A 17,216-nucleotide genomic window follows, 5' to 3' on the forward strand; every position below is an offset into this window, starting at 1 on the left:
ACAGTACAGTACAGTACAGTACAGTACAGTACAGCACAGTACAGTAAAGTAGGATTGTCGAGAAAATAAAAAAATTCCCATTTTAATCAAAGTTTAAAGCATTTACTGGAAGCAAACATTTTTAATCATATAAAAAAACCTTTTTGTCAATTTTCTAAATTTTATCATATTCTAGAAATGTTTATTTATTACTTGATTTATGGATTCAAATTAATAAAGAGAAATGTGAACAATTCATTCCGGAGAAATTTTTTTCATGTCCTAAAATAATGAAGGCCACAATCAGATTATATAATTTTTAAACAATTTCCCTATTATTTATGACAAAAACTTTGATAAAACAAGGAAAAAGTTGACGCCGGGTGAAAAGTGTCAATTTTGAGAGCTTAACATTTTCTTCAACGTATATCAAAACTTAATAAGGATAACTTTAATAAATGTCGTCTTAGAAAAGGTAATTTTTCGTTTAACGTAATTAGTCAGTACAGTACACTGCGATACAGTACAGTACAGTACAGTACAGTACAGTACAGTACAGTACAGTACAGTACAGTACAGTACAGTACAGTACAGTACAGTACAGTACAGTACAGTACAGTACAGTAAAGTACAGTACAGTACAGTACAGTACAGTACAGTACAGTACAGTGCAGTACAGTACAGTACAGTTCAGTACAGCGTGCAAGAACAATTTGCTAGAATTTATTATTATTTATCAATCTACAGAGGGTTACACAAAGTATGAAAGCGGAGAATGAAACAGAAATTCAATTATGTACTATATACTTACTTTTTGATTTCCTGCAGCCGTACTGACTAAACAGTACAGATGTAAACCATCATAATTTAAGGCACAAATCAAATTAAATCTTCGTATTTTAATATTCTAACAGTTTCAGATCATTATTTTGGTCTCCTCTTTATATACAGGGTGTCCCACGAAACATGTCTTCTTCCATAATTTGTTTAATTGTTTAATACCTAAGACAATAATACAAATATTATACAGGGTGTCCCAAAAAACATGGGAATTCAGTGACGAATTGGATATCGTCTTTGTTATGAAATACCATTGTAATACCTGACTTCACAAGCCATAGTATTATTATGTATGCTAGAGTTTATTTTTTGAAAAGGGTAAAAGACTGCAAAGATGTGTCTATAATATCTCCGCAAGATGAACAGTGTAGACGGACAAGTTTACTCTTTTTGTATACTACAATTTCCTTGTTTTACTGAGTACAACCGTATGCAGTCAAAACATAGACAAACAAATTGTGAACGTAGCAGACGAAACTCTTAGAGATTATAGCTTTCTCAGTAGGTATCACTAAACTAAATCAAAGAATTATTTAAAAAGACGATATCGAATTCGTCACTGAATTCCCGTGTTTATAGGGACACATTGTATGTGAGTCATGTTATAGTAAAATTGGTTTTAAAGTAAAATATGTTTCAGAAAAAGAATTTGTTATTGAAATAAACTGCAAAAAGCCTTTAATATATAATACGACTTCCATAACTATTTACCAACTGTCATGTTTCGTGGGACACCCTGTATATAATTTAATATTTGTATTTTAATTTTTTGTTTCTAGGCGGATGTATGTCATGCGTATCAAATAGGAAACATTTGAAAATATTCAGATTAACATTTAAAAATAAAGATTTCTTTGATTTTTTAATTCAATTCAGTAAATTCTTTTTAAGTATGAAGACCCATATAACTATGGAATAGAGAGACGACTTTAGACTGCAGTTTTTAGTTCATTGCTTCATTGCAGTATCAACTACTGATAAGATTGCTTAAAGATTGTCTTCTTATCTCACAAATAGCGTCTATAGAGAGGGACCGCCCCTTTCCGCTCAAATTCTAAAAGAAAAATCGGCATTTTCTCCGGCCACAGTTGTCTTTGAAAATTAAGACAGCGAATAGGCTGTTTAGTTTACCCTGAAATTACCCAAATAAGTGAACGGTCCCTTTAAAGGAGAAAAAATTAGCATAACGTAATGAAAGGAAATTTATATAAAAATACAAAGCCAAAGAAGTTTGAATCTAAACGAACCTACAAACACTGCCCATCAGTACTAATACAGTGGTAGGCGATTATATTGAAATAACGAAGACGACTTTTTATTTAGGTTTTAATTGTTAAAAAGCTTTGTTCGAATTACAAGTTTACAAGTAAATATAGAGAAGGTTTTTGGTTGACACCTTCTCTTTTTTCCATGTTTTTGTGTATCAATGCTGTTTAAAGACTTGATATAAGTTGAACTCGAAAGTCGTCTTCATTATATTATATATTATATATCCTCTACCACCGTAGTATCAAAGTTCCGTCTCCCCTCTCCTCAAAATATTTGAAATATAAAGTGAGTGCTCACGGTATTCCTGATGATCATATTATTGTAATGATGTATGATGATATTGCAAATAACGAGGAGAACCCTACTCCAGGTACAGTTATAGCAATGATAATAATAATAATAGCAATAATAATGAAAACAATGATAATGATAATAGTGATAATAACTAGCTGAAGGGCCCGGCGTTGCCCGTGAAAACAAATGTAATTTATTTTTTTTTAACCGAATTTTTTATAGCCTATAACACTCCCCAGCCACCCGTGAGTGTCCACAAAAAAATTCAGCCCAATCGGTGCAGCCGTTTGGCCAGCTATAGGCAACATATATATATACAAACGTCTTGTTTTATTATATAGATAATAATGAGAATAATATTGATAATGATAATGATAATTATAATGATAATGACAATAATAATGATAATTATATAATTATAATGATAATGATAATTATAATGATAATGATANTAGAACTTTAAAATAAAAATTTAAAATTTTGATTAAATCAAAAAAGATATTTGAAAAACATAGTGCATTAATTGTCTCACATTAATCCCAATTCAATTGAAGGAGATGATTTATTTGGCTTACCGTCCCATTTAAGTTGTCATAGTCTACAAGTGTGGGTACTGTACAACTTGGCCAAGATACCTTTAAAGGACTATTAAACAAAAATGTAAGGGGTATAGACTGAAACCTAAGTATCTTAAGAGTTGATCGAAACCCTTGCGAGTTCTATCTGATGTTCCTGTCTCCAGAAATTGATATAAACTGTGTCAACTTTATACAAAATGAAAGGGGTATTGGCTGAAACCAAAGTATCTAAGAAGTTGATCGAAACCCTTGCGAGTTCTATCTGATGTTCCTGTCTCCAGAAATTCATATAAAACTGCGTCAAATTTATGCAAAAATCAGTATATACCAAATGTTGTATAAAACTAGTAGGTTTAAACAGATCATATTCAGCAAATACGCAACCAATTTGAAAGTGAAGATATCCCAGAGGAGTCTAAGTAACTTAGGTTTGCTCCTATTATATTATTACTCCCACCAATGAGAGTGCAGTATACTGGGCATGTGATACAGACGGAGACACATGACAATAATACTGCACTGCCATTGGTGGGAGTTCTGGTCATGTGATACGGACATTTAAATAATTATACGTATAATTATGTATAATAATTATCAAATATTGTATTAAAAATGAAAAAATATTAAATTCAAATAATAATAAGAGCAAACCTTAGTTACTTAGGCTCCTCTGGGATATCTTTGCTATCAGATTGGTTGCATATTTGCTGAATATGATTTTTGTATACATTTGACACAGTTTTATATCAATTTCTCAAGACAGGGAGATCAGATAGAACATGCAAGGGTTTCGATCAACACCTAAGATACTTAGGTTTCAGTCAATACCCCTTTTATTTTTCCTTTACAGTCCCTTTGAAGTCAATCCGGTTCTTGAATTAAACCGGATTTATAGTGATGAATCGTTTTTTCAATTTTCCAATTTTCTTATCCTTTTATCAATATAATTCATGAAATCCTTAATTGAACTTAAAAGTAAAAATTATGATTAAATCAAAAAATATATTTTGAGAAATTTATGCATTGGTTGTCTCACATTCATTTCAATAGATGATTTATTTGGTGTACTATTCCGTTTCAGCCGTCATAGTATAGTCTGCATGTGTACTGTACAGTGTACAGTGTACAACCTTAATGTCAGTCCGGTTCTTCAAAAGCACCGGAATGACTATTGATGAATCCTTTTTTAAATTTTTCCAATTTTCTCATCCTTTAACAATATAATTTCATGAAATCCCTTATTGAACTTTAAAATAGAAATATAAAATTGAAATAAAACCAAAAAATACATTTTGACAATTTTATACATATTAGCTCACATTAATCTCAAAAGAAGGGGGCAGCCTAAAATACGGTCTGAAACTTTAATTAAACTATTAATGTTATTTTTATAATTGTATTAATGATAAATAATTTTTCAGGGATTGGTTGCTTTTGGTGAAGAATTCCTCAGGGTAAGGTTTAAGTATTCCTAATTATCATTTTCAAAATAAATTGTACTTCGTGTCAACGCTTTTTTGTTCTCTATTAATAATTGATTCCTGAAACGTTTGTGAAGATATTTTCAGCTTTCCATCAGAAAATTAATACAAAAACAAAAAGATGTCTGACTTTCAAGTTGCATTTAATGCCGCAATCAAATCTATAAGCAATAAACCGGTTTCGTATATACTGTGTATAGGCCACTGAGCTGAATGCCGCAATCAAATCTATAAACAATTAACCATTTTGTGCGCTGTGTGGACTACAAATGAAATGCGGCTAAATAAAATCCAAAAACAATAAACCAGTTGTGACTGTGTTGTAGACTACAGAGCAAAATGCCGCAATAAAATCTATAAACAATAAACCAGTTTTATGTACTGTGTAGGCCACTGAGCTGAATGCCGCAATTAAATCTATAAACAATAAACCGGTTTCGTATATACTGTTTATAGGCCACTGAGCTGAATGCCGCAATTAAATCAATGAATGAAAAGAAGATGTTCTCAAAACTTCTGTTCTACATGGAAGCTTGTGAATCTGGTTCTATGTTCCAGGTACATAAACCCTTCGTATTTTCTTACAAAGAGTGGTTTCAGGATTTAATTCAGTGGAAGGGGTATAAAGCTGGACCCTAAAATCTCTTTTTAAGGGGCTACTTGACCTTAACATGTACTGTTTAGGAGCTACTTGACCCTAAAATGTACGGTTTAGGGACTACTGGACCCTAAAATGTCTTGTTAAGGGACTATTGGACCCTAAAATGTATTGTTAAGCAACCACTGGACCTTAAAATGTATTTTTTAGGGACTACTGGACCTTAAATGTATTGTTAAGTAACCATTGAACCCTAAAATGTCTTGTTAAGGGGCTGCTGAACCCTAATATACACTGTCTACTGGACCCTAATTGACCTGTTTAGGGACTACTGGATTCTAAAATGTCTTGTTAAGGGACTGCTGGACCCTTAAATGTATTGTTAAGCAACCACTGGACCTTAAAATGTATCGCGTAGGGACTACTGGACCCTAAAAAGTATTGTTTAGGGACTACTGGACCTTAAAATGTATTGTTAAGTAACCATTGAATCCTAAAATGTAATGTTTAGGGACTACTGGACCCTAAAATGACTTATTTAGGGACAACTGGACCCTTAAATGAACTATTTAGGGACAACTGACCCCTAAAATGAACTATTTACGGACAACTGAACCCTAAAATGAACTATTTAGGGACAACTGGACCCTAAAATGACTTATTAGGGACTACTGGGACCTAAAAAGTATTGTTTAGGGACTACTGGACCCTAAAATGTAATGTTTAGGGACTACTGGACCCTAAAATAAACTATTTAGGGACAACTGGACCCTAAAATGAACTATTTAGGGACAACTGGATCCTAAAGTGAACTATTTAGGGACTACTGGACCCTAAAATGAATGTATTTGCTACAACTGCCTCTAATGCTACCACCTCCTCCTATGCTTGTTACTATGATCCTCTGAGGAAAACATTTCTAGGAGATGTTTACTCAATAAAGGTAATATTTCTAGGAGATGTTTACTCAATAAAGGTAATATTTCTAAATAATAATAATAAGATTCCCCCTGGTTGGCTAAGCTGTGGAGCTACTGCTGTCCCCGGTCCTGAGGTAAAAAACCTTAAAAAATTTGCAAATTAGATTTTTTTTTTTTAAAGATTCAGCATATTTTCCTTGTATAGTTGTATTGTTATGTCATGGATTACTAATTGACAAGAATTGAGTGGTAATATGTCCAGTCAACTTAATAAGCAAGATATTTGATATAAGAAGAATAAAGCAGGAAGAACAACTACCCTCCCCCCTCCCCCTTGCATGAGATACCCCCCACCCATGTTAAAGAGATTACATACGTACTTTCAAAGTTCTACAAATTTTACTACTGGTATTTGATCGGAAAAAAGGTAGCTCTACAATTCCATGTTAAATAATGCTTATGTACATATATTCTATATAGTGTTAAGTGGTTAGAGAATTCACATATAGAGAATATATAGAACCCTGTTTAGTGGTTAGAGGATTCTGATATAGAGAATATAGAGAACCTTGTTTAGTGGTTAGAGGATTCTGATAAAGAAAATATAGAAAAGGAGACCCTGGAAGAACAATATAGAATTGTAAAGAAGGAGACTAACACCAGCACTGTCTGCCAGTTCGGTAAATCCAAGTTTTCTGTAATTTCAAATGACCCTCTATTTATATTTTTAGACTGGCATTTCAAATTCCCTATTAAGTCTCTGTGTAATATTAGATACATTAGAAAGGTTTTCTTTAATAAAATGATTGTTTTCATCTGTGAAGTGACGTAAGGATTCTTGCTAAAGATGTCTGGCTGAATAAACAAAGGAAATCATTACAATCACGAAAGAGTGAACAACGAAGATTTCTACCGATATGTGAATCCGACTTGCCCCTCTTTTAAACGGAAAGCCACTTGAAATTCTATCTAGAGTTTCTCTAATTCCTAAAATAGGAACAAATTTCAAATGGAAAAAAGAAATAATATTGAAAATTACGAAAAAAAATTGTCAAACTTATATATTCTTAACTTGTATATCTGTTTTTTTGTGTGTGAAATTTTTGTTTTGTTTTTGTTTTAAATGTATTCAAAGAGAAAATGTTTACAATTGAAAAAGAAGATGGACTCAAAGTGCCCAAAAAGCCTTGTGTAAATAAATTTCAGCAGAGGTCAGACTTTTTGCATTGTTAATCTCGTTTAGAAGGACTAATCCGTATACATGACAGGTTAAGGTCCGGCCAATCACAAAGAAACCAATTTTCTCCAGTCCAATCAGAGGTTGAGAAAAGTGAGTCAGCCGTTTTTTATGAAATAAACACTTGATCTTCTTCAGCTGAAGTTCAATCGATGATAAATCTTATACAAAAGACATCAGGATATTTTTTTTTATATTTTATTATTTGTAGGAAATATGGATATTAGCAAACTTACAGTTGGATCCTTTCAGGGTCTGAAACCTACAGTTTCAATTAACCTTCCGGTAGTAATAATTATAATAATAATAATAATAATAATAATAATAATAATAATAATAATAATAANTATCTAACAGTAATATTTTACCATTTTGATTAGAGTTCAACACTCTTCATACACACTTTCAGATATTGTACTGTACTGTATTGTACTGTACTGTACTGTACTGTACTGTATTGTACTGTACTACAGTGAAACCCATAAAACTGTGGAAAAGGAAGACGACATTAACGCAATACTTAAGGGTAATAGATATTGTAACAAAGCAAATAATTTTACTAATAACTTATTCTAAATTATTATTATTCTTATTCTTAGCTTTCTGGTTCTTACTGAATACTAAACTGTACCATGTACTTTACTGTTGTTTAGTTTATGAACGAGACAGTACATGATATTGTGAGTACTGTACTGCAAACTGATGATGAACAAGTTATACAAGATGTTTTCAATCAGAACCTGGTTCTCACAAAGTAATTATGCTTTTATTTATACATTCTTCACCGAAAATATTTTAGTTAGAAAATTTTTGAGCTTGCGCCAATTTGCCGCTTTTGTGATTGTAAATTTAACCAGATGCAGCCTAAATTCAGACTTGGTCAACCTACAGGGTGTCCCACGGAGCCCACGAAGCATGACAAAAGCATAACGACTTGAAAGTCGTCTTTTCTCCATGAAGAAATTTGCGACATTTTATCTTATACCTAGTTTTAGAGTTCTAGAATTAATAACCACAAAGTACTCGAAGTCTTGGCATTTCCAAAATGTGGTCTGCATTTTTTTGCTTTCAATTTTACTGGAGATATGAAAAATTTCCGTCAGATTTCGAAAATTATGGTTTAATTTGATAAAATTAAAATCTGAACAAAATTCTTAATATCTCCGTTAGTAATATTGACAGCACAAAAAGGCAGAACCACATTTTGGAAATGCCAGGATTAGGAGAACTGTTTGGTCATTGTTTCAAGAATAATAAACAGGGAGCCGATCCTGTTCATACCAAATAGATTCTAATACAATTATTTCATGCACTTTCATGTACTTGTATGTACTTTCATGTACTTTCATGTACTTTCATGTACTTTAATGTACTTTCATGTACTTTCATGTAATTTCATGTACTTTCATGTACTTTCATGTACTTTTATGTACTTTCATGTACTTTCATGTACTTTTATGCACTAGTGCAACTATAAGGCTTGGCCAAATAGATTTTAGAACAATAGATGGCAATGTAAAATTTGTGTCAATTCAGTTTTTGTGTTCTACAAAGTTATTAATAATAATTTTAGGAAACTTTAGGGAAATTCCCGAGAATTTATTAAAATCTTTGTGTCCACTCTTTGTCCCCCTAAAATGAATTACTTTCTTTTTATTTAAAATTTGTAAAAGTGACACAATTTATATTTTTTCTTCTTTTAATGCAAAATATTTTTTTTATTATTTTGTTCTTGTTTCAATAAATGTATTCAAATCAAATCAAACCAAATCAACTCAAATCAAATCTAATCAAATCAAATTAAATCAAATCAAATCAAAACAAATCAAATCAAATCAAATCAACTCAAATCAACTCAAATCAAATCAAATCAAATCAAATCAAATCAAATCAAATCAACTCAAATCAACTCAAATCAAATCAAATTAAAACAAATCAAATCAAATCAAATCAACTCAGATCAACTCAAATCAAATCAAATCAAATCAAATCAAATCCAATCAAATCAAATCAAATCAAATTAAATCACATCAAATCAAATCAAATCAAAATCAAATTAAATCAAATCAAATCTAATTAAATCAAATATTTATTACATGAATATTTATAGTTTAGACAATATAAAAATTACAAAAAAAAATACAAATCTTCATGATGGATAACATTTATCTGGTGTGCCAGGTTTTCATAATTTTCCTATAATTTTACATTGAGCAATGTTTATAGAGCAGTTTCCGAACAGAAAACAATAAAAATTGCAGCTGCACCATTAAAGTGAATGTTCACGGATTTTCAACGGATTTCAGACAAACTTATTTTGCTCGAAAATTCCGTTGTGGAAGGTTAGAAGTCTGGAGATAAAAAAATAGACTAAACTTTTCAAACGTCGTAAACATCTCTTGAAGTTTCCCTTTAAATGCAAAATGCAAAGTTCTTTATATCGAATTTGTGATAATAAACTTTGTATCCGCCCCCCTCTAGTCCACCCGCCTCCTCCACCTCCCCCCTTACTTCCCATCTGCCCCCCCCCCCGGGGACAAACATTTGAAATTGAATTTATTTCGACCAGAAAGGCATGCTAGAGTGGCCGGGATAGGTTTACTATACTGCAAGATACATTTGCTGGTACCTTCAAGTCTAGTGTAGTCCTTTTGTATAGTCTAGTGTAATCGAACTATATATATATATAAATGAATTTACTGGTACCTTCAAGTCTAGTGTAGTCCTTTTGTGTAGTCTAGTGTAATCAAACTATATATATATATGAATTTACTGGTTACGGTCTTAGGTTTAATTTCTTTCGTTTTAACAGTTGAATGTTTTTGGACTTTTTAATATTCCACAAAATTTTGAGAAGTTTTACAATGTTGTTTTCTTAACATTTGTTTTTCTTACCCCGTATGTTAATGTTAATCGTGACACGGGCAGCAGTAGTACATTTGAATTTCCGAGCTGGGTCAACCTGTCCAGTCCCAGCTTGTACCCAGCTCTTTGGACAGGACTAGCCGGTGCAACAAGGTTGACGCGGTCAGACTTGATGCTTCATATAGGTTAAATTTACTTTTAGTAAAGGGGCAGAGGTGTGTGCCGAGGGAAGATAAAGTAAAATTAAAAAATGAATAATCGTTCTTGTGGTTCGATCTATATCAAAGGGTTAGCCTTTTTCCATAGTGATGTATATAAAGAAAATGCTTAGAATAAACTGTTTTGAAATTTGTAAAACGTTGAAGAATTCTGTTAAACCTTTTATAAGTGTTAAAACACGAAATCAAATGCTCAAACTGGTCACCCTAAACTGAACTCAAGTTAACTGCAGTTTACTATGACCGAATAAAAAGTGGGGTTTAGCGGAGAGTATGGTACCAGCCAGTCTAGTGTACCAGAGTGTACTTCTGATCCAAAACCGGAATAATTTTGCATAAAAAGTTGAACTGTATGTACTATTTTTGCAATTACAAAACAATAGCAATTTAATCTACTTAAAATTTGGTTTCAGTTCCATTTTTCTTTTAAATAAAAAATATTCAAAAAAATAAAATTATGATCTTTTTGTAGGTTTGAATGTTATTACATGGCAGTTGATGCGTTTCACTCTCATTGCTTCAATATTGGACAAAACGATTATGCTTTGAGGTAAAATAGTTATTAAAGGGACTGTACGCGTGTTTTCAAGTGACCCTCCATGCAAAGATGGCAATGTCCGATTTACAACAGTATCCTTGAAACCTTTATCTGATCAATAATGTGGAAGATATCGTCGGTCTTCTAGATATAAAAGAGTTAATTCCAGTAATTTCTCTACGTTTTCTTGCAGTGATATGCGCAAGTGTCTTATGTAGAGAAAAAACACAATTGAAAATAATTACTTTTAAAAATTATAAATGTGGATATTTAATTTATCCTTGATCAGACAAAGCTTTAAAATGTACTGTTGAGAGAGGGAAGGGTACATTAATATCTAAAAAAAAACTATCGGAATGTTTTAATTTTCATGTACCTGGCCGATTTTTGACTAACTAGAGCAAAGAGCAAGCAGTACAGTACAATTACCGCAACCATGATAGTGCGCCAAATGAATGCGAACGATTTCTTTAATTTTAATAAAATTTCGTTTTAGCCTATTATTCAACAATATTTAAACTTACAGAGTGTATCATTTAGCTTTTTATTTAAAACGCACTCGCTGACAAAAAAGTATATAAGAAGAAAATAAAAAAATAAAAATTTTATAAAAAATTAAAACTAAAAATATGTTTTATGTAAAATATGAAAAAAAATTGAAAAAAGATGCAATCTGGTATTTAAAAAACTTTAACTTACAAAATCAAAATTTTTCTCAAACTATTATTTTTCCACATTGTTATAATTATTACTTTAATGAAGTTTATACGTTTCGTGAAGTTCTTCAAAAAATATTAGATAAAAGAATTAAATAATTGTTATATCATATTTGCAAGTTTTAAAAATCAAAAAACAATTGTAAAACTAAAATTTTCCAAAAATTCGCAAATCCTTTTGATTTTCAGGATGTTAAACACTTTTGTGAACCTGTGTCAGCATGGGATAGATTCAGCCGCCATTGTTCAAGCTGTTCAGGTGATAATTACAGAAGACGACTTTTTTAAAACATACACGGCATTACTTTTTACTCTGCGCACTGTTTGATAACTATAGTTAAAGGGACTGTAAACATAATTTCATTGATTAAAGTGGAATGTCTGACTTTGTCTCATTAAGTACGAAATATATTTTATTTTTTTTTCTTTAGAAAACTGTTAATTTTAATTTGTTGGTTTGTGCATTTCTTGCTTCAGAAACAATTATTAGATCATAGTGTTTAAGGGTACCAATGTGAATCCGGTATATCCCTCTATTAATCACCACGACAGGGCCTTTTATCCTTTATTTTGGACTGAAAACTTAACAATTTTTCCGGAATTTTCTACCATTTTTTTTAAACCTTCTGTTCTTGAGGTTATCTAGGCCTATGTCTACATTAATCTAAACTCTAATACTTTGATCAATTTTTCAGGCTACGTGTGATCATCCTCCAATGACTGGAATCTATTGATTGATCGTTAGATTGGTCGATTAATTTATTGGATGATTGATTAATTGAACGATTGATTGATCAATTATTTGGCTCATTATTTTATTAATTGATCGACTGATTGATTAGTTCTTTGATAATATGAACTCATTACTGTTGATAATTGTTTCAAAAATTGTAATTTCAAAGAGAGAAACGTTAATAAATGTTCAAAATTCATAACTATTTTTTTGTAATTAATTTTGTGTTAATATTTTTTTCGGCTGAATTTAACATACATATTTTTAAACGTCTAGAATAAGCTAAGAACATTTTTGTATTTTATCTTTGTATATATATATATATTGTGGAAGACGACTCCTGTCCGCCTTAAACAAGTTCCACAAGATTCAACAGAATGAGATAGAACGAATACGGGGCATTAGTACAAAAACATCTACACGTGTGATTTTCGACAATAACGATTATTCTGAGCCCTCTAGTAATAAGTTATAAGAAATATATATATACTGGAAGTTATCTATGCGTTTTTATTAGAGTCCGACTCACGTCCTCTATAATATATCATTTATTATCTATTTAAAGTTTTAGCTATACTTTGAAACGATGTTTTGTATAATTTTGGTAATACTTGAGGGCCAATCTTTAGTATTTGTAACCTATCTATTGTCTGGGTGTTTGATTATTTGTATTCAATTCAAGTCTAAACGACTGAACCGATTGGTAATTTTGGTGTGTGTTATATCTCTTGACCCTCAGGAAGATTTGTCCATGCTTAACCCTATCTCTGCTGGGGTATTTGAAAACCAGGATATGCTGGGGGGGTCAACCATCAATTTGACCCCCCCCCCTCTAAATCCCATGTTTGATGTCCAAATATGACAAATGATACATCATTGGAAAGCTCTTGTGCTCTACTTTTAGAATCTGCAAAAAAAAAATTTATTGCAAAATCAAGTTATGAAGTAAAAATGTTTGCAAAAAAAATTTGTCAAAAAATGAAAAATTATACGTTTTTGAAAAGCCCTTGACCATGCTATTTCAAATATGCAAAATTTTTGCAAAATTTTAAATAACTTGATTTTTAATCAAGAAAAACTAAAAATGTGCAAATTTCCTTTGACATGTTGTTTGCAAACAAATTTGCAATTTTTTCTCGCAAAACTTGTGCAATTTGTTTCCTTATGTCAAAGGCTTTCCAAAAAGCTAAATTTTATCAAAATCTGACAAGTGGAAGTGGGCATGTAGGAAAAGTCAGAAAATTTCAACAGCCTCAGACCAATACTTTTTGAGTTATGTAAAAAAAACTACAGGGGGATCAAATTGACCCCCCCCCCCAGCAGGAATAGGGTTAAAAGTTCTGTAAGCATACTTTCATGTGTCCATTAGTGCAATGTCCGATTCACAATGGCACTAGGGCTGGGTGTAGTTCCTAGGGAACAATCGTTATTTCACGGGAACAGACGGAACCAATGATTTAGAAAAAAGTAGCAACACGACCAGCCCTATATGGCATCCTTAAATCTTGAAAACTTTGTCATATCGATTATGAATTGGATATCAATGTTTATAATTTTGAAAACTGATTATTTTCAAGTGTGATTTCTCTACAAAACTGACTTGCGCATTTCTACTGCAGGAAAACCTGCAGGAATTATCATAAATAAACACTTTTAAATTTACAAAAATGACAATACCTTCCACATTTTTATGCAGATAAAGATTTTAATGTGAATCTTTACTCAATAAGTATGAGACTTTCAAACTCTGACACCATCTAAATGCTGAATTTTTGTGGTAGGCGATTATATCAATATCATGAAGACGACATTTTAAGTTTTAAATGTTAATTAAGCTTTTTACAAATTAAAAGTTTACAAGCAATAAAAGAGAAGCTTTTAAAATTGACAGCTTCTCTTTGTTTTAATGTTTATCTGTTCCATGCTGTTTAAAAGCTTGATATAAATTAAAATTTAAAGGGAGTGACCAGCTATGTCACGTAGTGAGTATGCAGTGTTGTGGAAAACTTCTTTTGGATTCATTTGAGACAAATTAAACTTTTTAAAGTTTGAGCGCAAATTCGACGTTCAAAACTCCTACTTTGGAGGTGGATACGTTTTCAGAATTAGTTTTTTTAAATTATTAAATAACGACGACATAAAATGTAAAAAAGTTCTACAATAAACTACAGCAGTCATGTATAGGAACATGTTGAGAAAATTAAAATTAATCTTATCATCGAAAATAAGTAATCTTGTTCAATTATTAGTTTCTATTTTCTCATTATTCTGGTTTCATATTATTCACAATGATTTTCTGCAGACTTTCTAGAATTATTATTTAAAAGACGACACTTGAAGAATTTGAAGAAATCTGCAAATAAATTCAACAAAAATAAGAAATTCATTATCGTAATGAAAACGAAATAATCGATTTTAGCATTGATTTTTTGACAAATTTCTTTTGAGAAATATGTTCCTAACCATCTAATTAGATTACTGTATAATTTTTACTTTTTGTTCGTTGTCGTTATTTAATAATTAAAAAAAACTGATTCTGAAAACCTATCCACCCCCAAAGTAGGAGTTTTGAACGTCGAATTTGCGCTCTTTACAGATCTTTAAAAAGTTTAATATGTCTTAAAAGAAGTTTTCCACAACACTGCATACTCAGATCAACTACCTTACATAGCCAGTCACTCGCCTACAAATTGTATTACATCTGCCCAACGTTATATCCGTCCTACGATACTTCAGACCATCCCGAACGTGGTTTTTCAGAAGCTTCAAGTTGTTTTTTGTCCGATGTACTGTACAGCTTTCTTAAGTTGGTTGAACTCTTCTGTAGGTCAGACGCACAATAAATGTCTTAATCTAACCTGACCCCACATATCGGAAATAACTTTGTCATTTTGATGTGGCTGAAGCGCTCGGCCCCCTAGCCTGTCCTAGCCGCAGCGCTTGGCCCAGAAATTGTCTTTACCTAACCTAACCCCACATATTTGCTATAACTTTGTCATGTTTATAAATGTGGCCGTATCGCTCGGCCCCCTAAACCGTAAAAATTCCGGTTTTCATTTCATAAACCGGAAATATTTCCAGGTTACATAACGTAGACGGGAAAAACTTCTGTGTTCAATGCCATTTTACAAAAACTCGATTACTTAGTTTAAAGTTGAATATATAAGACGACTTATGGAACTTATAAAAGGTTTTAATTGAATTAATATTCACAAAGTCATCAAGATTCAAGACCATTCCACTTTAGGTTTCCCTTTCACCGTAGCGTTTCAGGGTGTGAGGGGGGAGCTTCAGGGTGTGAGGGGGGGGAGTTTCAGACTGGGTTAGACTGGGTTTCTCTCTATCCCTTTTTATTTACTCCGAGTGGGTTGAGTTTACCAATGATAAGGTTTCTGTTAAAATGAGTTCTGCTGATTGGTGTGCAACATCTGATATTTAAGATAAAAAATAAAAATTAAAAAGTAAATTTACTGTTTGCGTAATATCACGTTTTTAGAGAGGCGTAATCAATTCACAACAGTTTAACCATTTTACTTATTTATTTTTACTTATCAAAGATGGCTGACTTCTTTCTTATCAACAAAACACTAGTGATTGTTTACCCAAGCTATTTGATATTTAATATTTATCTCTCAAAGTTACAAAAAACAAATATTTTCTTTCGAATTCTTAATCAATCTATAAAATGTGACAATATATAGACGAAAATACTTTATAGGCCACAGAAAAAGATTTAAGAAAATCAAAGTATATCAACTTAATTTCAAGGTGAATAAGTGTTTCGGGCCGGTGCAGTACAGATTTAAAAACCAGTTTATACTATACAAATCACAAAATACAAGTTTCCAGAAGGGGTAAATAAGGTGTTGTACATGGATGATACACTGATCCTTCTCGCAACAGGAGTTACGAAACAAAAGGATTGGAGATGTAAAATTTCGCGAGGCATAAGTAACGTCAGCTGAGTTGAGTTTACACTGAACATTAGCGTACACTCCCACGTGGATTTAACAGTTCTGTCAATATTTCAGAAAGCTGCGACTTTCGATCAAAATTTAACCCCTTGTACTTAATTTTTTAATGTTTTTTTCTAAAATACTTTTTTATCGGCATATACGTTTTGAATGAAAAAGTATAAAATAAACAAATCCGTAAGATTAAAGAGTGTTGAATTATATAGACCAAAACACGTTTTATTTCAAATAAAAGAAACCAAATGCTTCTCACTCTGGTTAGTTCGGGGTGCTCTGGACATACGACTATATTTAAAAGATATAAACAGGGGGATCTCGATGAACAATTAAAAGTTGAAAGGAAATCGTTGTAAATCGAGCATTGTCATGAAGCCATCTTACTTGAAATTATGCTTACAGTCTCTTTAAGTATTAACTTCCTTGACACCAAATATTAAGATATTATAATTAGTTTAACGGGCGCTTCTCAATCCTGCACACACACACACACCCTCATACACACAAACATCCCAACTTACTTTTACAGATGTAGTGCTATGCTTATCTTTATCATTAAGACTTTTTTCCCTCTTAAACCTGTTATCTTTAATTGTTCATTGAGGGCCTCACAGCAAAATTAAATATACATAAATACTTTATCTATTTATCTTTTTATATATATATTTATCTATTTATTTATATAGCTTCTTATCTATTTAGTATTTGTCTATATATATTCATTTATCAATCTATTTATCTGTTTATCTATTCATCTATGTATCTATTTATCTATTTATTTATTTATCTATTTATCTATTCATCTATTTATCTATTCATGTTTTTAAATATTTATATATATATTTATCTATTTATCTATTTAACTATTCAACTATTTATCTTTTCATCTTGTTAGATATTAATATATTTATATATTTATTTATTTATCTATTGTACCATTTATCTATCTATTTATCTATTTTACTATTTATCTATTTAT

At 31.4% G+C, this 17,216-nt stretch overlaps 1 protein-coding gene and 1 long non-coding RNA gene across 2 annotated transcripts in view; both read left to right on the top strand.

The window, feature by feature from the left end:
• The window catches only part of LOC111718079 (legumain), a gene marked incomplete at its 5' end in the record, with an annotated part of 13,033 nt that extends 5,220 nt beyond the window's left edge, over positions 1-7,813 (top strand). Inside the window, 6 exon segments of the mRNA XM_023493572.1 lie at positions 4,382-4,414; positions 4,898-4,999; positions 5,860-5,982; positions 6,537-6,639; positions 7,408-7,481; positions 7,796-7,813. Of these exon segments, the coding sequence (XP_023349340.1) occupies positions 4,382-4,414; positions 4,898-4,999; positions 5,860-5,982; positions 6,537-6,639; positions 7,408-7,481; positions 7,796-7,813 (453 nt within the window).
• A 40-nt stretch (positions 7,814-7,853) lies between these two features.
• LOC111718088 (uncharacterized) lies at positions 7,854-12,468 on the top strand. The gene is made up of 4 exons (XR_002768991.1): positions 7,854-7,950; positions 10,752-10,829; positions 11,723-11,792; positions 12,229-12,468. It is a non-coding gene; the product is annotated as an uncharacterized LOC111718088 (long non-coding RNA).
• Positions 12,469-17,216: the final 4,748 nt, after the last annotated feature.

The sequence above is a fragment of the Eurytemora carolleeae genome, unplaced genomic scaffold, assembly GCF_000591075.1.
Source record: "Eurytemora carolleeae unplaced genomic scaffold, Eaff_2.0 scaffold1480, whole genome shotgun sequence".
NCBI lineage: Eukaryota > Metazoa > Arthropoda > Copepoda > Calanoida > Temoridae > Eurytemora > Eurytemora carolleeae.